Source organism: Oncorhynchus mykiss, chromosome 31 (genome assembly GCF_013265735.2).
Source record: "Oncorhynchus mykiss isolate Arlee chromosome 31, USDA_OmykA_1.1, whole genome shotgun sequence".
NCBI classification, from domain to species: Eukaryota; Metazoa; Chordata; class Actinopteri; order Salmoniformes; family Salmonidae; genus Oncorhynchus; species Oncorhynchus mykiss.
The window spans coordinates 35,681,707-35,706,302 of NC_050571.1; the positions used below are offsets into that span (position 1 = coordinate 35,681,707).

The window sequence follows — 24,596 nt, forward strand, 5'->3', positions numbered from 1 at the left end:
TGCTATGTGGAAAATGCAAATAGAGTAAGATCAAAATTGCAACTCCTTGCTTTCACTAGAGAGTGACATTTTTCTTTCAGAAATATGGTATTTCTCCTCCTATGTGTTTTGCTCTTGGAGTGGTTACAGCTGGTTACAACTGGCTTACAACTGATGTAATCTTTCTTAGAGCTCTAAAGACTGAACAAAATGCCATGCAGTGTATACAATAACCCGGTATTATTATGGATGACACAGTATTATGCCATTGGATGAAGATTACGGTAATGTTCATTTTAAATGTAGAAGCAAATATTCCTCAACTTTAGCCGACTAATTACATGTGTTCATTGAGAAATTGTTACATCTGTTTAAAACATTGAGAAGATACAAAATAACTATCTTTAGGACCCGTTATTTTCCCGTCTTTAATCATGTAGTTTAGCGTGTGTGTGTGTGTGTGTGTGTGTGTGTGTGTGAGAGAGAGAGAGAGAGAGAGAGCGATATTGTCGCGGCTCGGAGCGTGTGTTCTTCCCTTTCACCAGCTAAACTGAAATGGAAACAGAATGGGAAAATGTTAGACGCTGAACGTCAGTGACATCAAGGAAAGGATAAAGACATTAAGTGCATAATTGGGCACAACTGTAATTATTGGTGCTTTGAATGTATAAGGCTCGCTCTTGTTATACTCGTGCGCGCTTATTCCATCTTGACAGTACACCGTAGTGGTTCCACTGGGTTCAACTTTCACATCTGGCTCAATTTCTGTGCTGATAATTGCTTCAATTAGGCTACACCCTGCATTCCAGGTGAGTCTCCTCGCGGATGAAAAGTCGTTTTGTGGTGAGAATGATTTGATACAGTTCCTGTCTGTCTCCGTCGATAAGTAGGCAGGAGTAGCCTAGCCTAGATATCATGTAGAGTTTATCTCAGTGGGGATATCCCTCAAGCATTTCTGCACAGAAGCAAGGGATTTCAGATGGTTGAACTCGTTCACTGCGCTTTTGAACTCGTTCACCACTACACGCTAAATGTTCTGTTAGGCAGTGGAAATTAATTATCATTCAACACAGGCATGTTATGTGTCAATTAATACTAATTGCAGTCCCCCTAGAAAACATTCTGTAAATATTAATGTAATGTACGTTTTTCCTCTGCGGGTCCAAATGATGTATTCCCAGTAATACTGTAGGCCTTTCTGGGTATTTATTCTCCGAGTTCATTCTGTGTAGGCTATTTTAATATATTCCCGTACAAATAGACCTAGAAAAAGAAACGTAAAATCGCCAGCTTGATCCATTATGGTTCCATTCATTATTGTCTTCCCTGCTGTGTAGGTGTAGGCTACATGCAGCTATGAGGAATAGAGACTACATTTTTCAATGTCTGTTCATCTGCCTCTCGTTGACGGTCGTCTGGCAAACGAGGTAAGTCGTTACCTTGAATAATAAAAATTAATCAAGTATGTTTTGTCACATTACAAAGTAAAACTGAACGTATAGCGTACCACTATATCTAGAGTTTGTAATTGAATTCATATTTTCACCTAATCGTATTCCTTTAGTTTTGTACACCACAATGTCGGGATTCTACGTGCTTTAGTAGCCTACCTTATAGGTATCGCCTATGTATTTAGGATAGTGAACATCAGGCTTTTGTCGATTTGGGGGACTTTTTGAAATCAATGAAGTGGGGAAATTATCGGATTAGGTTCCTATGGGTGGCGATGAAGTACAGCCACTATTTTCAGTCAGAAAAAGCTGTGCTCACACCATGATGCCATGGAGAATTGCTCATATCACTATAGCCACACTCTGTAATATGTTTATCATCAGAGCATGGGTCATGAATATGCAAATAGCACTTTATTTCAATGCTCAAGGAATGACATTCCATGTGATCACTCAGTTCTCAATTGTACCGATGTAACTACATACTGGGGCACTTTTTAAAGTGGGACCTTGTACTGTATGACCATTGTACAGCATCAGTAGCCTACAGCCTATACAGTTTCTCTACAAATAAACATGCTTATAATCCACACATATTGGGACATGCTCTTCATTTTGTGACAGCATATCGTAGTCACGTAGTGTAATTCTCAAATGGACTAGGAAGTCTCATGGTTGCAACATTTTTGACACGTTGCGCTAGACTCGCTGTGTCCACAGCTTTCACGAAAGTAGCTTGTAGACTGATATTAGCTCACAAATCAATCAAGAAACCAATGTCAGTCAATTGATTAACCAATACATGATCAATATCAAACTCAATTACGCCTTTTCCGCTTATTGGATTCATGAAACCGATGACATTTGTGACCCACCACCTCAATTCGGTCTTATGTACAGTAGCAACATTTTAAATGTTTATTTTTTATTTTTACATTGGATAAAAGTAGAGACTCTGAACTACAAAAAGGTATATCATACACTACAGTTGAGGAACAATGGAAACTATATCTGCTTTGAAAGCTGATAAACTTGTAAACTCACTTTTGACAAAAATGTGCCTTGAATGTTTTGGTACATCTAATGGAGAGCTCTTGTTTGTCTACACCTATTCAGCATCGTTCACATCCTCTTAAGACTTAGTGAGGCCATGTGCTAAACAGAGTGAGTAAGGTCGTGTATTAAGCAGCCAAAGATCTCAAGACTACAAAGGGTGAACGTAGTAAAGGGTGAACGTAGTAGCAAAAACTAGTTGTAAAATACCCTTTAACTAGTCCTTGGCCTATATCCTAATCTGATTTTAGTGCAGGTCATGTTGTTTTTCACATTAGGGTCTCTGGTATACACAAAGTATATCAAATAAAATGATGTTTATTTGTCACATGCACATGAAACAGAAGGTGTAAACAGTACAGTGAAATGGTTACGTGCATATTTGCATAGTAGCAATATAAAAAAAATAGAACGTGTGCAGATAAAAAATATTGTATAATTGCTAGATGATGCTTACCCAGACACACTTGTCTAAATTGATGGGTCATGTGAAATAAACTCTATAACCACCCCCAGCCACATCTAGTTAGACATGTATACATGTTCATGAAATACAATAGATGGCCGTAATCACCCCTGGACACACCTGGCTAATTTGGTGGGTCATCTAATCATCTGGCGAAGTGGAATATTTGTTTTAGACATTTTACATTTTAGACATCAATTAGCCATAATCCCAACCCATAGCTACAGTACAAACATATTGCCATAGCTAGCCACCATGCATGAAACGCTGTAGTATGAATCTGCAGGTAGCTGAAGTTAACCGACTAGGCTCAATGTTAGCTAGCTAGCTAACATTAGACTATAACTAGCAATGCAAATCAATTTCTGAGATACAAATAATATTACTACACTGATCATACACATAACATTAGCTAGCGAGCCAGCAAGCTAACATTCACTAGCTAGCTAACAGTATGCTTTAACTTGCAATGAAAACAACTTTCAGAAAAAAGGTGAAACTTGTAATGTCTGAAAATGTAGCTAGACTTACCTGTACACATGTATGAATGCTTGTTTTGTTGTGTAACTTTTCCCCACTGATCTTTGTCAATAGTGCCAGGAAAATTTAGGGCAGCAATGTTGTTGAGAGCAGTAGCAACACTTTTGCAGCTTTCCATGGTTAACGTTATATCTTAAAAAAAAAAAAAAGCCTTTGTAGCGAGGATTATCTACACACACTGAGCAGCTCATGTTATAAACAGAAGCCAGCTACATGGCAGACCAATCCGAACTCATCTCTGGGCATGTCCAGCCCATCCATTATCTCAGCCAATCATGGCTAGCTGGAAGGTTCCTGACATGTTTACGTGGCTAAACCAACTAGGCTTGTAATTTTACATTTTTATTCATATTTACAGATGGTGTACAAGTTTGTTATTAACGTATATGAAAGCTCACATGTTCCAGAAGACGTTTAAAGAAGTTTTAAAGTGCATTTAAAGTGCGTTTAAAGTGCATTTTTTTGGCAAAGTATTACCTACAAAAGCCTCTCTTGTAAATTACTGATGTGCAATGGGTCACATTTTTATATTCAATTGTGTTTTTGCTCCAGGATCAGATGGCACACAAATGTTCAGCATTGAAATGGGTCATCTGGGAGAATGCTTGGGAAAGGGGGAGATGTGTGTGTGTGTGTGTGTGTGTTCTATTACCTTTTTTTTTCATCTTCCCTCTTTCATTCCCTCTGGAATAACTGTGCAAAGGCCTTGTCAATCTGACACTCTTGTCTGTCTCCAAGGCCAGTCATTGCTGATCCTACAACAGATGCCTTCAAGAACAACATCACTCTCTTCACACGGATCCTCGACAGACTTCTAGATGGCTATGATAATCGCCTTCGACCCGGCCTTGGGGGTAAGGAATCTCTCTTGGCTTGATTTTCCATGACAAAACAAGCTTAGGCCTGTATTCATAAAGGGTATCAGAGTATGAGTGCTGATCTAGGATCAGTTTTATATTTGACATAATAATGAACAGATTATATGGACAGGGGTGACCTGATCCTAGATCAGCACTCCTCCTCTGAAACTCTTTATGAATACGATTCCAGTTTGTGGACAAACATTTTAGAAACACATGGTATAAATTCACATCACAGATTGTGATGACTAACTTTGTTGGCTTCATTTGATTAATTTTCCTGTCAGGTTTAGTGAATCTTAGTGGAAGTATTCCTCACAGTATTTCATATTCCTCACAGTCAGCATGCAGAACAAATACTGCCAGCGATGCTTCTGCTTGTGTCTTGTAATGTGAAAGATAGTGCAACCATAAATCGTGTAGAGTGCAGCTTAAATTTGTGTGGAGCAGCGAAACGCAGTTCAGGCAATATTTTCTCATGACATTTAATGGTGCTGCACATGAAACCACATGAACATATCGGTCATCAGTGAGCTTGTTATTCCAAATCCTCAGTATAAAGCTGTGTCCCAAATGGCATCCTATTCTCTGCACAGTGCACTACTTTTGACCAGAGCCCTATGGGCCCTGGTCAAAAGTAGTGCACAATAAATTGAATAGGGTGTCATTTGGGATGCAGTCCTGTTTGGTAAAGGTAGTGTTGTCTAGTCAGCAGGAGACAACATTTCAATAGCTCTTCCCCAGAGGCAACAGCATGTGAATACTGTAATTGTTGCAGTACACGATAACACTATTACATGGTAGTTCAGCTACAGACCACTACTACCACCACACAGAGAAAAGGTTCCCTTAGCACTTTATTAGGAAACTGCCCTGTTATATTACAGCTGCTCTCAATCCACAGTGTCAAGATATTGGCTGGCGCCTTATCAAGTGGGCTATTTGCTGCACTAGCACATAGTCCACCTGGGAAAACAAGTGACGCTCTGTGGTGTGGCACGATGGTCTATTTAGGAACCTTCGGTAGACACAAAGACACGCTTCATATGTTCCTTATCCTATAAACCTGTATTGGTAGGCATCCAAAGCTCCTGAATACAGAATCAAACCCTCAATCTTTGACGTCAGCACCATGCTCAAACCCATTAAGAAATTCTGTATTTATCTACACACCCAGCAACCATCAACTAAAATCTGTAAATGTGACAACAGATCATAAACGATATTTTAGTACTAGGTGTTGATCAAGGATATTATCCAATAAACTAAATGGGAATCACTGGGGCACTTTAAAATGGGGTGGAAATTGTATTGCACAGAATGACTTGTAGTTTTGCGTTGGTGTAGCAAGCCACATTTATAAATGGGTGGTACAGTAAACCTACACAGAATGTGCTATCATCAAATATACTTTGTTTGACCATTAGCTGTAATAACAATTAAAAGCTGATGAGAATTGAGGAGAGTATTTTGATTTATGATATATCATCTGCTCTTGGGTCCTTAACAGATACATTTCTGTCTGCCTGAGGTGGACATCCAGTCTGTACAGTATAGCATTCTCATTATGTGTTTGTCAATTCTGTTCTCCTGCGCAAACAGGGCAAATCACCTGCACGTCGTTTTGGACCATTATGTCGTAACCCTTGATTTATAGTTGTATCGGTTGGAATAACCTTGGTTGCTTTCAGTCCTCCTCCTCAGTAAACTTTGACCTGTGCACTTAGACATTGGACCCAACCCAGCACACATCAATCATCAATATCAGACGTCATCGTCTACTGTGGCCTGGGCGGGATGTGTGGTTCACACAGGTTCTCGTTATTCTCTCGATCTCGTTAGCTTTCACTGCAATTTTAGCAATGATATCTGAATGGCGATTGTAGTTTCTTTAGACCATCGAAAATAGACAACTTAACATTCCACAGACCTGGATCCACTAAACTAGACATGACATCGGCTGGGACATAATGTCCAGCATAAATCAAAAAAGATGAATAAAAAGACACAAAACACCAACTCTGACGTACATGAATTTGAACAAACATTTAGGACATACTTGTTTGATTGAGGTGGTTTTAGTAATGCATTTAGAACACTCAGACTCACCAGACGTTTGAAGGCTCTCTCTTTAGAGGCACGACGACGTGTAATGTCCACATTTCGACATTGCTCATGTCAACTGAGATACCAGTAACCTGCTGCCATGCTCCTGAATACTTGTGGTGAGACTGCTACATCCCATGTTTTGTATAATTTGTGCATGAAATCACAAATGGCTCATGTTTCATCGCTATCTATCCATCTAACCACAGTAACTAAATTGGTGGAACATGCTGCTCCTTCCGTCTTTGATAACCATTTGAGGCGTATTTGTCACAGTTTAGTGCCAAAATCTCACTCTGCCAATCTGAGATCTGTAGGGGGAAGGCGTTCTGACAGGGAAGCGTTATGCGGTTGAACACCGGCCCTCAGGCATCATCATGGATATTGTTTGATGTACAGTGTCAGACATCTCATTGCTGACCACCACCACCACTGGTTCTTTCCATGTGCCGGCAAAGAACTCCGTATAGGGCTAGTGGCTAGCTAGACACTGGAGTCATCTTTCACCGCCTTGAGACTTTACCCTGTGTGTGTGTGCATGCGTACGTGTGGGTCAATGTGTGTGCGCGCTTGCACGCGTCTGAGTATGTGCGCGTGTGTTCTAGCCTTTAACAAGCTCATAAAGGATAAACACTTGGTCAGCATAAACCTCCGCCTAATGATTATGTTGCCCTCTAGAGGAAAGTATAGATTGAGCTGAAGGTGAATGTGTGCCTAGGTCTAGCCGACTAAACTCAACACCACGATTTACGATATAGCTGATTGGCGACTAGTGTGGGTGGACTTGAGCTCCGGCGTCTCATAAAATGACGTTTTTTAAAATCAAAAACGACTGATTTCAGCACTCAAGAATAGCCCGCAATTACATCGAACAACATGTGTAATTATGGGCTATTCTGTTGGCGCTGATGTGTATTTTATGTGACATCGGAGCTCCAGTTTGCCCACGCTACTCGCCGCTCAACTCCATTGTACATTCCTGGAGTATAGTTTAATTGGCTAGACTAGGTCCAGTAACAGAAGGTATTACTGACATAATGGTGTAATGATGATAAACAGCACAGCACATGAATCAATGATGGAGGAGGATGGGATGGATTAGTAGCAACTGACCTGGAGAAAGAAAATATATATATATATATTTTTCGATTAAATGTGATATTTAGAAGCACTGAGAAGAAGTGGTATGATAGTGTCGAATAGTCCTCGCTTGAAGTGTAGTGTCTTTGTGAGATCGTACTACTACGATTCATACAATTATTTGTCTAAGCGTCTTCACTGTGTGGCTATGAAAGAATCTCCTTCCATCATGAGAAGATGCCTCTTCCTCCCTCCACCATCCACCCACCTCTCCACCTCTCCCTCCATTGCTCCATCCATCCCGTCTCATTTCCAGGTGGCCCCAGAGCCCGGGCCTCCCAAAGAATCTGTTGAGTTTCAGGGGGCCATCAGCTCAAAACTAGCATCTGCCATATGGGTGATAGTCTTTGTTTTTGTCTTGGGGAAGGGCTGGGAAGGGTTGCCTGGATGGCAGTATGGTATAGAAGCACTGACATACTTTCTCTATGGAAAAAAACTAAAACAATTCTCCATGCCTAGAGGTACTGAATCATCCGCAGACTTCTGCAACCCAAAATTGAGTGGCTTATGAAGAAAGTACTATTTGATGCCTATGCTGCATTTGTTTTGCCATCTGTTCGACAAATGTTAGATGCCAGAGACGCATTTGACTTCCGATGAATAACAGAATATTTTTGTGTTGCATATTAATAGTGTCGGTCTTCACTTTTGTTTTTAGAAAGTGCATTGCATTTTCCCCCTAGAGTTTCCCCCAAGAGTTCTCTTTGCTTTTGTGTCCAGGTTTGTCTTTAAAATGTACCATAACCCCTAGCCAAAACAACTCCATTCCCAATCGTTAAAACAGAAACTGCATTGCGTGTTCTGTTGTCGTCTTTATTTGAGAACTACACAACCCAGCAGCAGAAGAAGCAGCAGTGGTAGAATAACCTGCAAACCTGCACATTTTAATCCTCTGTGTTTCCAGTCTGATTGTTTAACCAGGCGTAGCTGCTGACTGGTCCATACGAGGGTCAGAAACGCACACAACCCCGACACCTCACATGTGCACCTAGGGAAACTCTTGATTTCCTGACGCTCCTAACTAATGTGCGTTTGCCTCCTTTTCAGTACAGTATTGAGAGACCATTCATGTCATTTAGAGCAGCTACGGTATATTAGGTATTGGAGGATATGTAAGTTTGCCTGGCAGGCAGGTCATATCCATGCTTCCTTGTAAAGGTTGTTGTGCGTCATATAAAAAAGGGACCTCTCTGTCTCACACAGCCCTGTTCCACGTTAATTGAAGGAACAGTATCTCACTTTGTATATACGGTTTTTGTATTGAACTATAAATATTGCACTCATATGTTCAGTTTGCTTGTTTACTAAAGTTTAGTTAGACATTTGATAGCTCGGTTGGAAGTCTAAACGCATATAAATGACAAGCTAAGGGAACTTGACTAGACCACTCGCTTTGTTCCGTCTGAGCTGAAGAAGTGAACCTACATTACTTGATACTATAAATAAAGTGGCCTCACATCCTCAGGCTTCAAATGCACTCTGGTTTCTTTTCTAAATAATAAAACGAGCGATTTATCCCCAAGAGCCACTTCTTTGTACTAAGTATGCATCATTTGTACATTTTTTTCTGGATTCTTTTCTAAATAATAAATAAGTGATTTGTCCTCGAGGGCCTACGCTCCTTTGTATGAAGTATGCATTATTTGTACGTAACAATTTTTTTTTAAATTCATGATTTGGTTTACTTTTCCATTGAATATGAATAGGCTGCTGCTATTTTTTTTTTATGATTTAGTTCTATGGTGTTATTGACTGTAGGCTTGACCATAGAATCATAGAGCAGTGTATTATAGGATCTCTATCCACAGGTTAAAACATGGTATTATTGTATTGTAAAGGTCTCACGTTAAAACAGTGCATTAGAATGGGCTACATCAGGGTCACTGTCAGTGGAGTCATATTTCATATTTCTACATATCTAGTGTATTTATTCATCTAGTGTGAGTCTGCACACAGCAAGGTGTTTTCATCCACACATATGCATTCGAAAAGTATTCAGACCCTTTGACTTTTTCCACATTTTGTTACATTACAGCTGTATTCTAAACTTGATTACATACAAAAATAAACTCCTCAGCAATTTACACACAATAATAATGACAAAGTGAAACGTTTTTTTGAATCTTTGCAAATTTAAGTATTCAGACCTTTTGCTATGAGACTCGAAATTGTGTATCATTGTGTAGCTCAGGTGTATAATTTTTTCATTGATCATCCTTGAGGTATTTCTACAACTTGATTGTAGACCAACAGGCACGCCTGTCCATAAAAGGTCCCACAGTTGACAGTGCATGTCAGAGCAAAAACCAGGCCGTGAGGTCGAATGAATTGTCCGTAGAGCTCCGAGACAGGGTTGTGTAGAGGCACAGATCTGTGGAAGGGTACCAGAACATTTCTGCAGCATTTAAGGTCCAAGAACACAGTGACCTCCATCATTCTTAAATGGAAGAAGTTTGGAACCACCAAGACACTTCCTAGAGCTGGCCGGCCGGCCAGCCAAACTGAGCAATCGAGGTAGAAGGGCCTTGGTCAGGGAGTTGACCAAGAACCCATGGTCACTCTGATAGAGATCTAGAGTTGCTGTGTGAAGATGGGAGAACCTTCCAGAAGGACAACCATCTCTGCAGAACTCCACCAATCATGCCTTTGTGGTAGAGTGGCCAGAACGAAGCCACTCCTCAATAAAAGGCACATGACAGCCTGCTTGGAGTTTACCAAAAGTCACCTAAAGACTCTCAGACCATGAGAAACAAGATTCTCTTGTCTGATGAAACCAATATTGAACTCTTTGGACTGAATGCCAAGCGTCACGTCTGGAGGAAACCTGGCACCCGAGTGGCATAAGGCACTGCATCTCTGTGTGCTAGAAGCATCACTACAGACTCTGGTTAGATCCCTGGCTGTATCACAACCGGCCGTGATCGGGTGTCCCATAGGTCTGGTCTGATAAAACAAAAATATAACTGTTTGGCCATAATGACCATTGGTATGTTTGGAGGAAAATGGGGGAGGCTTGCAAGCCGAAGAACACCATTCCAACCGGGAAGCACGGGGATGGCAGCATCATGTTGTGGGGGTGCTTTGCTGCAGGAGGGACTAGTGCACTTCTCAAATTAGATGGCATCATGAGGTAGGAAAATTATGTGGATATATTGAAGCAACATCTCAAGACATCAGTTAAAGCTTGGTCGCAAATGAGTCTTCCAAATGGACAATGACCCCAAGCATACTTCCAAAGTTGTGGCAAAATGGCATAAGGACAACCAAGTCAAGGTATTGGAGTGGCCATCACAAAGCCCTGACCTCAATCCCATAGAAAATGTGTGGTCAGAACTGAAAAAGAGAGTGCGAGCAAGGAAGCCTACAAATCTGACTCAGTTACACCAGCTCTGTCAGGAGGAATGGGCCAAAAGTCACCCAACTTATTGTGGGAAGCTTGTGGAAGGCTACCCGAAAGGTTTGACCCAAGTTAAACAATTTAAAGGCAATGCTGCCAAATACTAATTGAGTGGATGCAAACTTCTGACCCACTGGGAATGTGATGAAAGAAATAAAAGCTGAAATAAATCACACTCTACTATTATTCCAACATTTAAAATTCTTCAAATAAAGTGGTGATCCTAACTGACCTAAAACAGGGTATTTTTCTAAGATTAAATGTCAGGGATTCTGAAAAACTGAGTTTAAATGTACTTGGCTAAGGTGTATGTAAACTTCAGACTTCTACTGTATACAGTACATGGATGATTTATAAAGCCAGGCACATTTAACCGTTAGACTATTGATTATAGACCTAGTGAAGTTGGAGTTTCTCTCTCTTCTCACTTTTCTTAGACAATTAAGGCAAGTGCTGTTTTCTCGTCTCCTAACTCCGCTGCTGCCTCAGCCGCATTGTTCTCAACACCAATAAGCTGGTTAACTTTGCCATTATGCACATAGCAACATGGTCTATTAAAAGGTGCCAATTCAACAGCGCACTGATGTGTTTCAGAACCGCGGACTACGACCACTATCCAACACGGGAGAAAGCGCATTTGTTATAAAGTTATGTTATTTTCTATTTGTGTTGCACAATTGTTCTTACATAATATAACCATATGCAATTTCAGTGTCTACGAGTGATGGACTGTGCCATCCCCACGGCCTCCACAATAGATCAGTCCTCTCAGACAGGTGCGAATCAGACAGCTGTCTTGTACACCATGATTATTATATATTGTTTTTGATACTGCTCAACTAAAGAAATCTCGGTTGACCAACAGCCTATTGAGCAAACAATTTTGGTGGAATGGAGTTTTGGCTTTCCATGGTGATGTCACCATGCGGTAAATGTGTTGATAGACCAAAAAAAAAGAGTTTCCAACCTCTCTGCCAATAACAACTCATTTCACATTTTCCCCTTCCCACTTAGACAGTCCTAGCTAAACTATGCCTGGAGAAATTGCTCTTTGCTCAGCAGTTGTTGTTTCTTTTTGACCATTTTAATTGAAAACTATCATGGTAAGGTACTTCATTGTTACCCAGATATAATTTGATATTGAGATCAAAATGGCTGCATTGGACCTTTAAACACCTATTTTATAGTGGAATCCAGTGTATGTATTGCTAAATGTATTGCACACATTACCCAACGAGCCGTCTGTTCCTCTCGATATGTACTAGTTCATAAATAATAAGCATATCCATTACACGCCTGTGTGTCATTTGTCAGCAAACGCAGTGAACAGAGCGCGGTAAGCGCACTGGGCCAGCTCTCGCTCGCCGAGTCGCCTTGCATGAGAGCACTTTATTTTAGGCTAATGAGAACCTCTTTAGAATACACATGAGTTTGTGTCTGTGTGAGTTACTGTGTGTGAGTTGCTGTGTGTGCGCAGCAGAGGATACTTGTAAAGCCTGAAAGCTTTTTTAAGAAATTACCCAAGCGTATAAGAGATTAACTTAATGAAAGAGATGCCCAGGAGAGAAACCAAAATGTGTGTGCTGTTGTTTTCTCTAGCACTGAACAGAGGTAGGCCAGACAGGATGGTGTCGTTAGGAGTAAAAATTGAAGTGTTGTTTTACTGCAACGCAGGGAAGTGCCACTCAAAATAAGAGCCTCAGTAATTCATACTGAAGTGTCTAGTAATAGATCTGTTTATTCATGTTCAGCGAGGAAGAAATGGTCTCATGATCCGCCTTCCCGTTTGTTCTATTTTAATCCTCCTTGGTATTATGTTTTTCAGATCGTGTAACAGAGGTGAATACCAATGTCTACGTCACCAGCTTTGGCCCAGTTTCAGATACAGACATGGTGAGACCACATTCTAAATCTTACAAGTACCCTGTTACCACACTGAGCCAAACTGGGCTGAACCAAGCCAAGCTGTACTGGGCTGCGCTGGTTACGCATTCCCCATAGTTGCTGTAACTGTGCTGGAATGGGCATTGTGAATGGAAAAATATGCAGGCCAGCACAGTAGAGTTTTGGTCTACCCTATAGTGTGAAGCAAGCATGTAGGGAAATGATTTTAACCTGACCATATCAAATGTACCACTATGCAGAAATAACTGCAATTTATTACCATGACAACACAATTATGTTAAACAAGATATGACGGGAAAGGACCAAATTGGTTCTTATAAATGGTTTCTGTGGTGTTTTACTATAATATTATACTGTTGTAAGAATGGTTTGGGGTAAACACTTAAGTTTTTTCATTGTAAAACACCACTGAAACACAACAGAGATCTTAATTACTACACAAGAACGTAGAAAAACCCAATTCTGATTTTGCCATTTCAGGTATTTTGTTTACTGTTTCATTGCAAAACCACCATTCGGCGCCATTTTCCTTTCTGTCGCTTATTTGGACCTCTTAGTCCTGTTCGTATTCATTAGGGCACGCCATATCAAAACATTTTGCAACTAAAAATGAAAACATGAAAACAAGCATTTCTCATTGGACGGATTCCGTTTGCCCCTTCCTGTTTCCGTCCGTCTTCTTCAGTTTGGTGCCAAATGAATAGGACCCTGGTGTTTGTGTTTGTTCCAAGCAGCTTTGCCTGGCTCTAGTGGAGCACCAAAGCCCCCCCTAACACTGACGCCTTAAGATTACAGCTCCCCTGATCGTCTTCAAAGGGCCCTGGCTTCAAACATAGCCAAGAGACCCCTCTCTCCCTCGCTCTTCCCCCGGGCAAATCATCCGCTCCTCTCTTTCTCTTCTCTGGCCAGGCATCACACCTTGTTACCTTTCAAAACCTCAAAATCTTTCCCCTTCGCTTTCCTCCACAGCAGACTTAAGATCTCTGTAGCCAATGCTCCAGCTTGCGTCCCCTATTCAATTTCACTGTTCAAGGGACATGTTTAAATCAGGTTCTGGAAGAATGAGGGAGAGAGAAAAGGAGCGATAAAGCGCACGTGTTTTATTCCCATTGTGTTGCTACCTTTGCTACATTGTTCTACCCTTCTTCATCCTGAGTGCTATTTCACTGTCTGGACTCCTTTTGGTACAGCAATATTATATCTCTCTCTCTCTCTCTCAGGTTCTCCTTTCATTCTCTTCTTTTGATGTTGTTTTCTTAGTTTCTTTTCAAAGGCAGAATTGTCCCTTCTTTCTTCTTCCCTGGAGCTCATCCCATACATCGTTTTCCTCTTCACGGCAACACCTTTATCAGTCTTACTATAGAGAGAGATGTGTTCTCTTCCCCCCCCCCCCCCACTCGGAGCCGTGCCTATTCCTTCGACAGTTTTGTTTTATGAATTATAAAATAAAAAAATTAATTAAAAAATCGACTCTGTATTCAAGTCACTTCTTAATTTATCTTGGGCTTGTATTCAAGAAAATACACGCACCGATTTTTCATTCCACACTCACAGTCCCGTTTTAAAAACGGCAACATCCAGCATGAGCCATTCTTTAAATGAACATTATTGTAGGAGCTGTTTTGGCCTGTGTGTTTGTTCTGTTGTCTGTGTGGCCGGGAGTGTAATTGCCTGAATATTACCGTAATATAAGATGCACCCAAATTGGCTCCAACAACTACGAATCAGCTGTTATCTATGAAACATTTATGATATTTGAAGAGCAATGCAGAATTCAAACCCTATCACCCCTAAAAGCAACATATACATTAGGCACAAGTTCCCATTAAGTATTCACTAGGTGCGTGTGTCCCATGTCGTGGTAAGGAGCGTTAACTTAAGATGTGTACGATCGTCTTGATGCAAAGCCATGCCTTAATAAACACCTAGGGAGACTATCAGTATTATAATTTATTAATGTGTGCATGGTTGACGGTAGCTGGTAGACATGATTGATAACGCCACATAGCAATCTTTGGGATTTCCATACCGAGTCCAGTGGACTGCATGAGGTGCAAATCTACTTTGATAAAGCACAGAATATTGTTATCTGTTGTTGCCATCAAATGGCTAGTTGGCTGAAGGTAAAATTATGAATTGACTGTTTTCATTGCCCATGTGGTCTCATAAGCTGTGATGTGCTCACACCTAAGGCATGTTTTTCCCATTCCAGCTCATATGATTTTGAACACAGCTAGTAAGCACACATGCACACTTCTTTCAATACACTTTGCCCTGGAGGCTATAACAAGCCAGGTATCCTTTGGGGAATGACGGGAGAAGCAGGAGAGAGAGAGAGAGATTGTTCTACCTCAGCACTGTATCTCATGGCTCCAGGGCTGCTAAATCAAGTAGTGGGGGTTGGATAGGCAGGATAGGTACATGGCACACTAACACCAGAGACCTCACCTTGTATAGGCTGCTCTGCTCTAAAGAAAAAAACATAAAACTCCCATTCGGTGTGGATTAATGGCAGGCCCAAGTGTATGCAGGAAGAGCAGTGAGTCAGTAATGGATGTTATAGGGGCTGCATTGTCTGGAGGGGATAAGACAGAGAGAAAGTGTGCCATCCACCTAAGCTTCATCACAGGCTGTTTTCACAGCCTCTCACTAGGTGCTGCTTGTGATTTATCTGTTTACACTTGAATAATTTAACAGACGCCTTGCTCAAGGGCACACCGATAGATTTTTCACCTCATCGGCTCGGGGATTCGAACCAGTGATATTAAGGTTACTGGCCCAACACTTAATGGCTAGGAAAACATTCAGGGCAATTGTAATATAGTAGGGACTGACAGCTAAGGAAGGTTCAGAAAGGCAGGTGGTACAACTGAAGATAGTGTCATTTTTAGGTGAAGGTGCAGGTTTTCATATTCACAGTGCAGAAATAATTTGCAATAAAAAAAAATTATAGATATTTTTTTTTGTAAAGTGAACTTACGGTTCAAGGTTTTATTGTCTGTAATCGATTGCCGATTGCTGACAACGTTACTTCTGCCCACAGGAATACACGATAGACGTGTTCTTCCGGCAAAGCTGGAAAGACGAGAGGTTGAAATTTGACGGGCCCATGGACATACTGCGGCTGAACAACTTGATGGCCAGTAAAATATGGACTCCGGACACGTTCTTCCACAACGGGAAGAAGTCGGTGGCTCACAATATGACCATGCCCAATAAACTACTGAGGATTCAAGACGATGGCACCCTACTTTACACCATGAGGCAAATACAGCTCAAACCAAACTATTTGAATTTGTGTTAGGAATGATTCATGAAGTTGAATGAAATATTATTACTGTGGCAGGTGTAGCTTGTTCTTTCAATTCATATGGAACAGAAAAACACAGTTAAAAGTTTGAGTACCGTACCCAGTCTCTCCCAATGTCACCCTTAACCTAAACACATTTTATTTGAATGCATGACACACATTGCATGTAGCACATATCCCCTTGTTTCTCCTCATCGAACCAGTTTCGGTGTACGCCTCCCTTTGCCGCAGTAACCCCCCTAAATCAATAATTATGTTATTTATTGCGATATTTGACTCACTCAGTGCCAATGACAGGGGACATTACTTTGACAAGTGAGTCCCTGTAGAATACAGATGAAAGCATTGCCCAGTCAGAGGCTATTTGAATGGAATCACTTAGGAAAAGAGCATTGTCAGGTCCTTTAGGCTGGAATTGATATAGATAGAGAGCATCTCCACTGCACACAGTGCAATATATTTCAGAAATAGCCCACTATAAATCTGGGGGATGCTCATAGTTTGTGTGCCCTATAAGCATTCTCTATCTCTAGAGCTTTGGTTTCCATCAACTCTGGTTTATTACTGATTGCACCTTAGTTTAGATTAAAAGAGGCTCCCATGCTTGTTTGGTACAACTCCATTGGTTGTTCATTCTGACACTACCAAACACGACATATAGCTAGCTACAGGATGTAATAGCCGTAACTATTGCATACTGGTTCACATCAACCATATTTGATGGAACAGTGCAGAGAGAATAACAAAGTGAAAAGGATGTATGCCTGCACAGTTTGGTCAGCACGAGTGTGTGTGTTTTTGGACGTTACAGTGACGCATTGTGCTCCATGTGTGTTGTATCTAGGTTGACGGTTCACGCGGAGTGTCCTATGCATCTGGAAGATTTCCCCATGGACTTCCACTCATGTCCCCTGAAGTTTGGCAGCTGTGAGTAATGCACGATTGACAAGTGCAGAGAGTGCAGAGACACACAGGGTCACTGAGGGCGGCAGGGCATGACTCTCCTGAAAAGAACGTGTGATTTGAAATGCATGCAGGAATCAAATGTGTCTAAGATGGAGTTGCTCAATAGGTCATGTGTCATATGTTACCGGGGTCTGACTTAATACATCTGTTAAGAGAAAGGGATAACGCATGCGCTAAGTACCGTAGCACTAAGGATCCAATTGATTGGAAGTCCTACAGAAAGTTAAGAAACACCAGCAAAACTAAAACTAGAAATCCAAAACGCATCCAAAACGCATCCGCGCCTTCCGAAAGTATTCACACCCCTTAACTTTTCCACACTTTGTTGTTGTAACAGCCTAAATTTAAAATGGATTCAATTTAGATTTTGTATCACTGGCCTACACACAATACCCCAATAATGTCAAAGTGGAATTGTTTTTTAATTAAAGAAATGTTTACAAATGAATAAAAAATGAAAAGCTGAAATATCTTGGGTCAATAAGTATTCAACCCCTTTGTTATGGAAAACCTAAATACATTCAGGAGTAAACAATTGCTTAACAAGTTACATAATAAGTTGGACTCATTCTGTGTTCAATAATAATGTTTGAATGACTACCTTATCTCTGTACTCCACACGTCATTTTTTGTAAGGTCCCTAAGTCGAGCAGTGAATTTCAAACTATTTCAATGACTCACAAAGAAAAGCACCTATTGGTAGATGGTAGAAAAAAAGAAAACATTGAAAATCCCTTTGAGCATGGTGAAGTTATTCATTACACTTTAGATGGTGTATCAATACACCTAGTCACTACAAAGATACAGGCGTCCTTCCTAACTCAGTTGCTGGAGAGAAATGAAACTGCTCAAGGATTTCACCGCCAATGGTGACATTGAAAAAAGAGTTTAATGGCTGTGATAGGTGAAAGCCGAGGATGGATCAACAACATTGTAGTTACTTCACAATTACTAACCTCAATGACGAAGTGAAAAGAAGGAAGCCAGTACAGTATACAAAAATATTCCAAATGTTTGCAATAAGCCACTAAAGTAAAACTGCAAAAAAATGTGATAAGGAAAATAACTTTATGTCCTGAATACAAAACATTATGTTTGGAGCAAACGCAACACATCACTGAGTACCACTCCATATTTTTGTGGCTTCATCATGTTAAGGATATGCTTGTCATCGGCAAAGACTCATTTGTTTTTTAGGATAACAACAAATGGAATAGACCTAAGCACAGGCGAAATCCTAAAGGAAAACCTGGTTCAGTCTACTTTCCAATAGACACTAGGAGACAAATTCACCTTTCAGCAGGACAGTAACTTAAAACACATGGCCAAATGTAGACTAGAGGAGCTTACCTGTCACGTATACTCCCTCTCCAGCCTCTAGGTCATCAGGCTGCTGATTATCCCACACACCTGTCACCCTCGTCAAGCGCCCCAGCGCCTCATGACACTCACCTGGACTCCAACACCTCCTTGATTATCTTCCCTATTGTAAGGTTCTGCTTTTCTTTTCTTAGTCAACCTTGTGTTCTTTTTCTTTGTGTTCTTGAAAGTAGCCCTGTCTTTTTGTGTTCTGGAACGTAGCCCTGTCTTTAATTTTTGTTCATTGATTTCACCTATGTTCGTTTCTCAGCTGGTCTCATCAGCTCCCTATTTAGTTCAGTTCTTTCTGTTTTTTTATGGTTGTGAGGTATGTTTGTTTTTGACTGCCTACCTGTGTTTGACCATTGCCTGCCTGTGACCACGATTCCTGCCTTCTGCAAAGGCTTAATAAACATCCGTCGCGATCTGCGCGTGAATCTACACCTTTTTCTCCCTGAGCATTCATTACAGAAAACAATACCCCACAACCATACAAACAGAAAGAACTGAACTAAATAGGGAGTGGATGAGACCAGGTGTGAAATGAACACAGGTGAAATCAATGAACAAAAATGAAAGACATGGCTATGTTCCAGAACACAAAGAAACAGGGCTACGTTCAAGAATACAAAGAAAAGGAACAGAAGGTTGACTAACAAAAGAAAAGCAGAACCTTATACCTATATCTGTCACTCCCCTTGGTTCTTTCCTCAGGTGTTATTGACTCTGTTTCATGTCGGTGCGTTGTGTTTCGTGTTTATTTATTAAAACACTTACTCCCTGTACTTGCTTCCCAACTCTCAGTGCACTCGTTATGTACCAAGATGACTTTGAATGTTCCCCGACTGTCCTAGTTACAGTTTTGACTTAAATTGGCTTGAAAATCTATGGCAAGACCTGAAAATGGCTGACTAGCAATGATCAACAACCAACTTGACAGAGCTTGAAGAATTTTAAAAAGAATAATGTGCAAATATTGTACAATTCAGACGTGCAAAGCTCTTAGAGACTTACCCAGAAACACTCACAGCTGTAATCGCTGCCAAAGGTGATTCGAACAGGTGTACTTCTGTAAATGAGATTTCAATTTCAATAAATGGGGTATTGTATGTAGATGGGCGAGATACAACAAAATGTGGAATAAGTCAAGGAATAGGAATATTTTCTGAAGGCATGTATATATGTACAGTGGGGCAAAAAAGTATTTAGTCAGCCACCAATTGTGCACGTTCTCCCACTTAAAAAGATGAGAGAGGCCTGTAACTTTCATCATAGGTACACTTCAACTATGACAGACAAAGTGAGAATAAAAAAAATCCAGAAAATCACATTGTAGGATTTTTAATGAATGTATTTGCAAATTATGGTGGAAAATAAGTATTTGGTCAATAACAAAAGTTTATCTCAATACTTTGTTATATACCCTTTGTTGGCAATGACAGAGGTCAAACGTTTTCTGTAATTCTTCTTTTTTTAAGTCTTCTTTTTTGCGACTGCACTTGAAGAAACTTTCAAAGTTCTTGACATTTTTTTGTATTGACTGACCTTCATGTCTTAAGGTAGTAATGGACTGCTGTTTCTCTTTGCTTATTTGAGCTGTTCTTGCCATAATATGGTATTGGTCTTTTATCAAATAGGACTATCTTCTGTATACCATCCATACCTTGTCACAACACAACTGATTGGCTCAAACGCATTAAGAAGGAAAGAAATTCCACAAATTAACTTTTAACAAGGCACACCGCTTACCTGGAATGCATTCCAGGTGACTACCTCATGCAGATGGTTGAGAGAATGCTAAGCGTGTGCAATGCTGTCATCAAGGCAAAGGGTGGCTACTTTGAAGAATCTCAAATAGAAAATATATTTTGATTTGTTTAACACTTTTTTTGGTTACTACATGATTCCATATGTGTTATATCATAGTTTTGATGTCTTCACTATTATTCTACAATGTAGAAAATAGTCAAAATAAAGAAAAACCCTCCAATGAGTACTGTAGGTGTCCAAACTTTTGACTGGTACTGTAGTTGCGGCCACCAGCTTTGAATGAATTACCACTGTGACCTTTGTTTTTGGTGTCAATCAGCGCGGCACCTTGCTCTCCTCCATGTCAACAACACCATCACATTTTGTAATTTCCAAGAGGCAGAATATCATTTCTTTACTTCACTTGATTTGAGCCTAAACCCTTTATAAAATCCCACACCATAACAAACAAACACGGGAACCAAGACCAGGAAAGTCACAAGGATAAGAATAGATTTTGGTTTGTGCTGCTACAAACTTCCGCCAGTTACAGCAAAATCATTGCATAACCACTGAGGGTGTTGAATTGTTTCGATAAACAAAACAAAGAAATGGGGCCAAATGCTTCAGCCCTTAAAAGCAACACAAAAAAAAGCTTAGTGAGTCAGTACGTGACATTGCATGTTGTGAAGTACACTGCAAGCCATCCCCTGGCTGTAAAATGTATGACCTATCAACCCTAAAAGCTAAAAGTATATGCCTGTGGGAGAGGGGGTTCTACTAAGCTAACATATGAAATAGTTTTAAAATGGTCATACCGTGGATCATTTAGCTATTAGATTTTTGTTATTGTAAGCCCCATGCAGGTATAAAAAAAATATACAATTTGATACGATATTGAATTTGACCTTTACTGCTGTAGCCCATAGAAACTCATTGAATTACACATCTATAAATGGCAAAACAGAGAGTCAAAAAAAAATCTATCATAAATACGTTTTTTTTTAGTGTGTGTCCATACTGCCGTTCATTTTAGAAATCAGTATTGCGTTACATTGAGACACTTGTGGGTGTCCTCGAACAAACGGAGAACACCGTTGTGTTCGTAAGTGTCTCCCCTTTCCATAACGGACGCTGTAGACAGAAGTTGTCAAATTGGCGGTACCGACTTCAGACGAGTCCCGTGGGGCTTGTGGGACAAAGCGTTCAGACGCTGCAGACGTTCGTTTGTGAGAAGACCTATTTTTCAGGACGCCTCTTAGTCTGCCAAAACAGCACTGCAGCTCTGTCACTTTCCACTGCAGGTGTGGAAGGTCAACATGGGTTCAATCCTGCACGTCCGCCTATCTCTAGCTTAAACAGACAGATTTTGATGGGGATTTTTGTGTTGTGTTTATTGATTGACGCATGGCTGCGTCAATCGACTATAGGGGGAAACTCATCCATTGCCAATAACCAATTAATAATACAAGCCTTGCTTTAAATGTCAAGATGAGTTAATATGTTAAGTGTTTTCATGGCGCAGCAAGACTCGCAGGGAGAGAGTATGATTCCCTAATGGCATTGATGAGTCACTGTCGATGTTTACTATATGAAATGTGTTGTCCTCTTGATATCTGTGTCTCTGTATTTAACACCCACGATAAGGAAGATGTGATGGTTTTGGCAGAGCTTCCTGCCAAAACCACCACATCTTGGCAGAGCTTCCTGCCAAAACCATCACATCTTCCTCATCGTGGGTGTTTTATACAGAGACACATATCAAGAGGACAAGACATTTCTATATACACTGAGTATACCAAACATTAGGAACACCTGCCTAACATTGAGTTGCATGGGGCATGGACTCTACAAGGTGTCGAATGCGTTCCACAGGGATGCTGGCTCATGGTGATTCCAATGCTTCCCACAGTTGTGTCAAGTTGGCTGGTTGTCCTTTGGGTGGTGGACCATTCTTGACACACACAGGAAACTGTCGAGCAGCGTTGCAGTTCTTGACACAAACCAGAACCTTGACACCTACTACCATACCCCGTTCAAAGGCACTTAAATATTTTGTCTTGCCTGTTCATGCTCGGAATGGCACACATACACGATCCATGTCTCAATTGTCTCAAGTCCTTTTTTTAAGCTGTCTCCTCCCCTTCACCTACACTGACTGAAGTGGATTTAACAAGTGACATCAGTAAGGGATCATAGCTTTTACCTGGTCAGTCTATGTCATGGAAAGAGCAGGTGTTCTTAATGTTTTGTATCACTCATATACACAGTACCTATCAAAAGTTTGGACACACCTACCTATTCAGGGGTTTTTCTATATATTTACTATTTTCTGCATTGTAGAATAATAGTGGAGATATCAAAACTATGAAATAACACATATGGAAGGAATCATGTTGTAAACAAAAAAGTGTTAAACAAATCAAAATATATTTTAGATTTTAGATTATTTAAAGTAGCAACCCTTTGCCTTAATGACAGCTTTGCACACTCTTGAATGAGCAGGTGTCTAAACTTTTGACTGGTACTGTATGTATACACACGACTATGGTGTCATTTGGATCCTATATAATTTATACCAGGTGTTTATTTCTTAAGTCAATAGTCATTTTCTTTCAGTTGCCAAACAAAATGTGCAAAAGTCATTGAGATAAGCATCTGGAGTAGCTTTTTCTGTCGGAAATTATACAACCCTTAAACAGTTCCGTGACTTCATAGACACTCTTCTATTAAATGATCAGAAATGACAATGAACCACTGCCCTATTTTCAAATGCCACACTGATGCTGTTACCCTTCACTCTCTCTGTGGTCTTAGATGCCTATACGATGTCAGAGGTAACTTACGTCTGGACCAGTAAACCCGCCGACTCTGTGGTGGTGGAAGGCGAGAGCTCCCGTTTGAACCAGTACGACCTGCTCGGCCAAACAGTGGGCCAAGAAACCATCAAGTCCAGCACAGGTAAACTCAGGATATTATCGTTTTTATTTTTTTGTCGTTTTGGTACTATTTCCACAAGTATGTGGTACATTTTCACAACTCTTAGTACAAAACTCCAAACTGGCCAGGCGTGTGACGCAGCCAGCCTTTCATTCGAAACCTGTCATTGCTCATTCATTTGGATTGTAAACATCACCACACAACCATTGTTTCAAAATATAAGTTCATTGTGAAATGTAATAAGAGTGTTGGTTTAATCCACAAAACACAACATAATGATATCTATTCAATTTATACGTTTTAACGACACGTTTATCCAATAGCAAACAATGCAAGACAGTACGTGTTTGAAATCATCCTTAGAAGTCTCGAAAGTAATATGCTACTGTACTGTAAATTACAGTAGATTTCACAGTTTTCACATACACTTAAATTACCCAACAAATTTACAGAATATCTATATTTCCCATAATATCTATCCAATGTGTAATCAAAGGTGTGATCAATGAGGACATACTCTACTAATTCATGCAAAAAAATAAAAAAGATATTAAATAAAAAATGTAAATGAATCAAAATTAAACATAATGTTTAGCACACATTCATTTGCATCAAGTCTGTCTTAAACATTTGGCCATAAATTCTCATCCACATCACAATCAATGTTCTCATTGTTCATGCACCATGGGAGAAACCTTTTTTGTATGGCGAATCCAAGCTTGACATTGGTCTGCACTGATCCATGGCCAGAAGGAGGGTCGCACACTCATGGGGATGGCTTTCATAAACCTTCCACCATGCTGAAAACAAATGAGAGTATGGGGGCAGGTATAGGGTCACGAATCGGGGAATTGGGGATGGGCCCGAAATCATGCCTGAACCACCTCTGCACGATGGAACCCGACATTGTCCCAGACAATGACATAGGTGACCCCTTCACCGTGACAGACCTGCTTAATTCAATTGAGAAACACAATGAGTTGTTCAGCGTTGTAGAATCCAAGTAATGGCCTACGTCCTACCACACCATCTTCAGAGATAGCGTCGCCCATGGAGATGTTTCCCCCACGTTGTCCAGGCACTTGGATGATCGCTCGTTGGACGATGAGGTTCCACCCACGGCGTCGAGTTTTGGCCAGGTTGAAGCCCGCTTCATCAACAAAGATATACTTATGATGGTTCATAGCAGCGTCAAGCACCATCACCCTCTAAAAATATATTTTGGTTAGTTATTTTTACAGGATAGTTCCAATATGATATTGTGAAGTAGCATGTGCATTAATAGTAACAGTAATATGGTATATAGTGCTGTACCTGAACATACTCGGCCCGCAGTTGTTTCACCCAGTCGTTGTTTCTCTCAAAAGGCACCAGG

General features: G+C 40.5%; 1 protein-coding gene across 3 annotated transcripts in view; it reads left to right on the forward strand.

The window, feature by feature from the left end:
• Nucleotides 1-448: 448 nt before the first annotated feature.
• The window catches only part of LOC110505100 (gamma-aminobutyric acid receptor subunit alpha-2), a 55,336-nt gene continuing 31,188 nt past the window's right edge, over nt 449-24,596 (forward strand). The window contains exons 1-7 of one of the 3 annotated variants that reach the window (XM_021584072.2): nt 449-788; nt 1,317-1,406; nt 4,228-4,343; nt 12,818-12,885; nt 15,941-16,161; nt 17,052-17,134; nt 23,099-23,242. In XM_021584072.2, coding sequence (XP_021439747.1) covers nt 1,336-1,406; nt 4,228-4,343; nt 12,818-12,885; nt 15,941-16,161; nt 17,052-17,134; nt 23,099-23,242 — 703 coding nt within the window. In that variant the 5' untranslated portion in view covers nt 449-788; nt 1,317-1,335. Of the gene's footprint in view, nt 823-871; nt 1,182-1,316; nt 1,407-4,227; nt 4,344-12,817; nt 12,886-15,940; nt 16,162-17,051; nt 17,135-23,098; nt 23,243-24,596 lie in introns of those variants that run through there. The other 2 variants (XM_036970227.1, XM_036970228.1) reach the window with 2 other exon arrangements.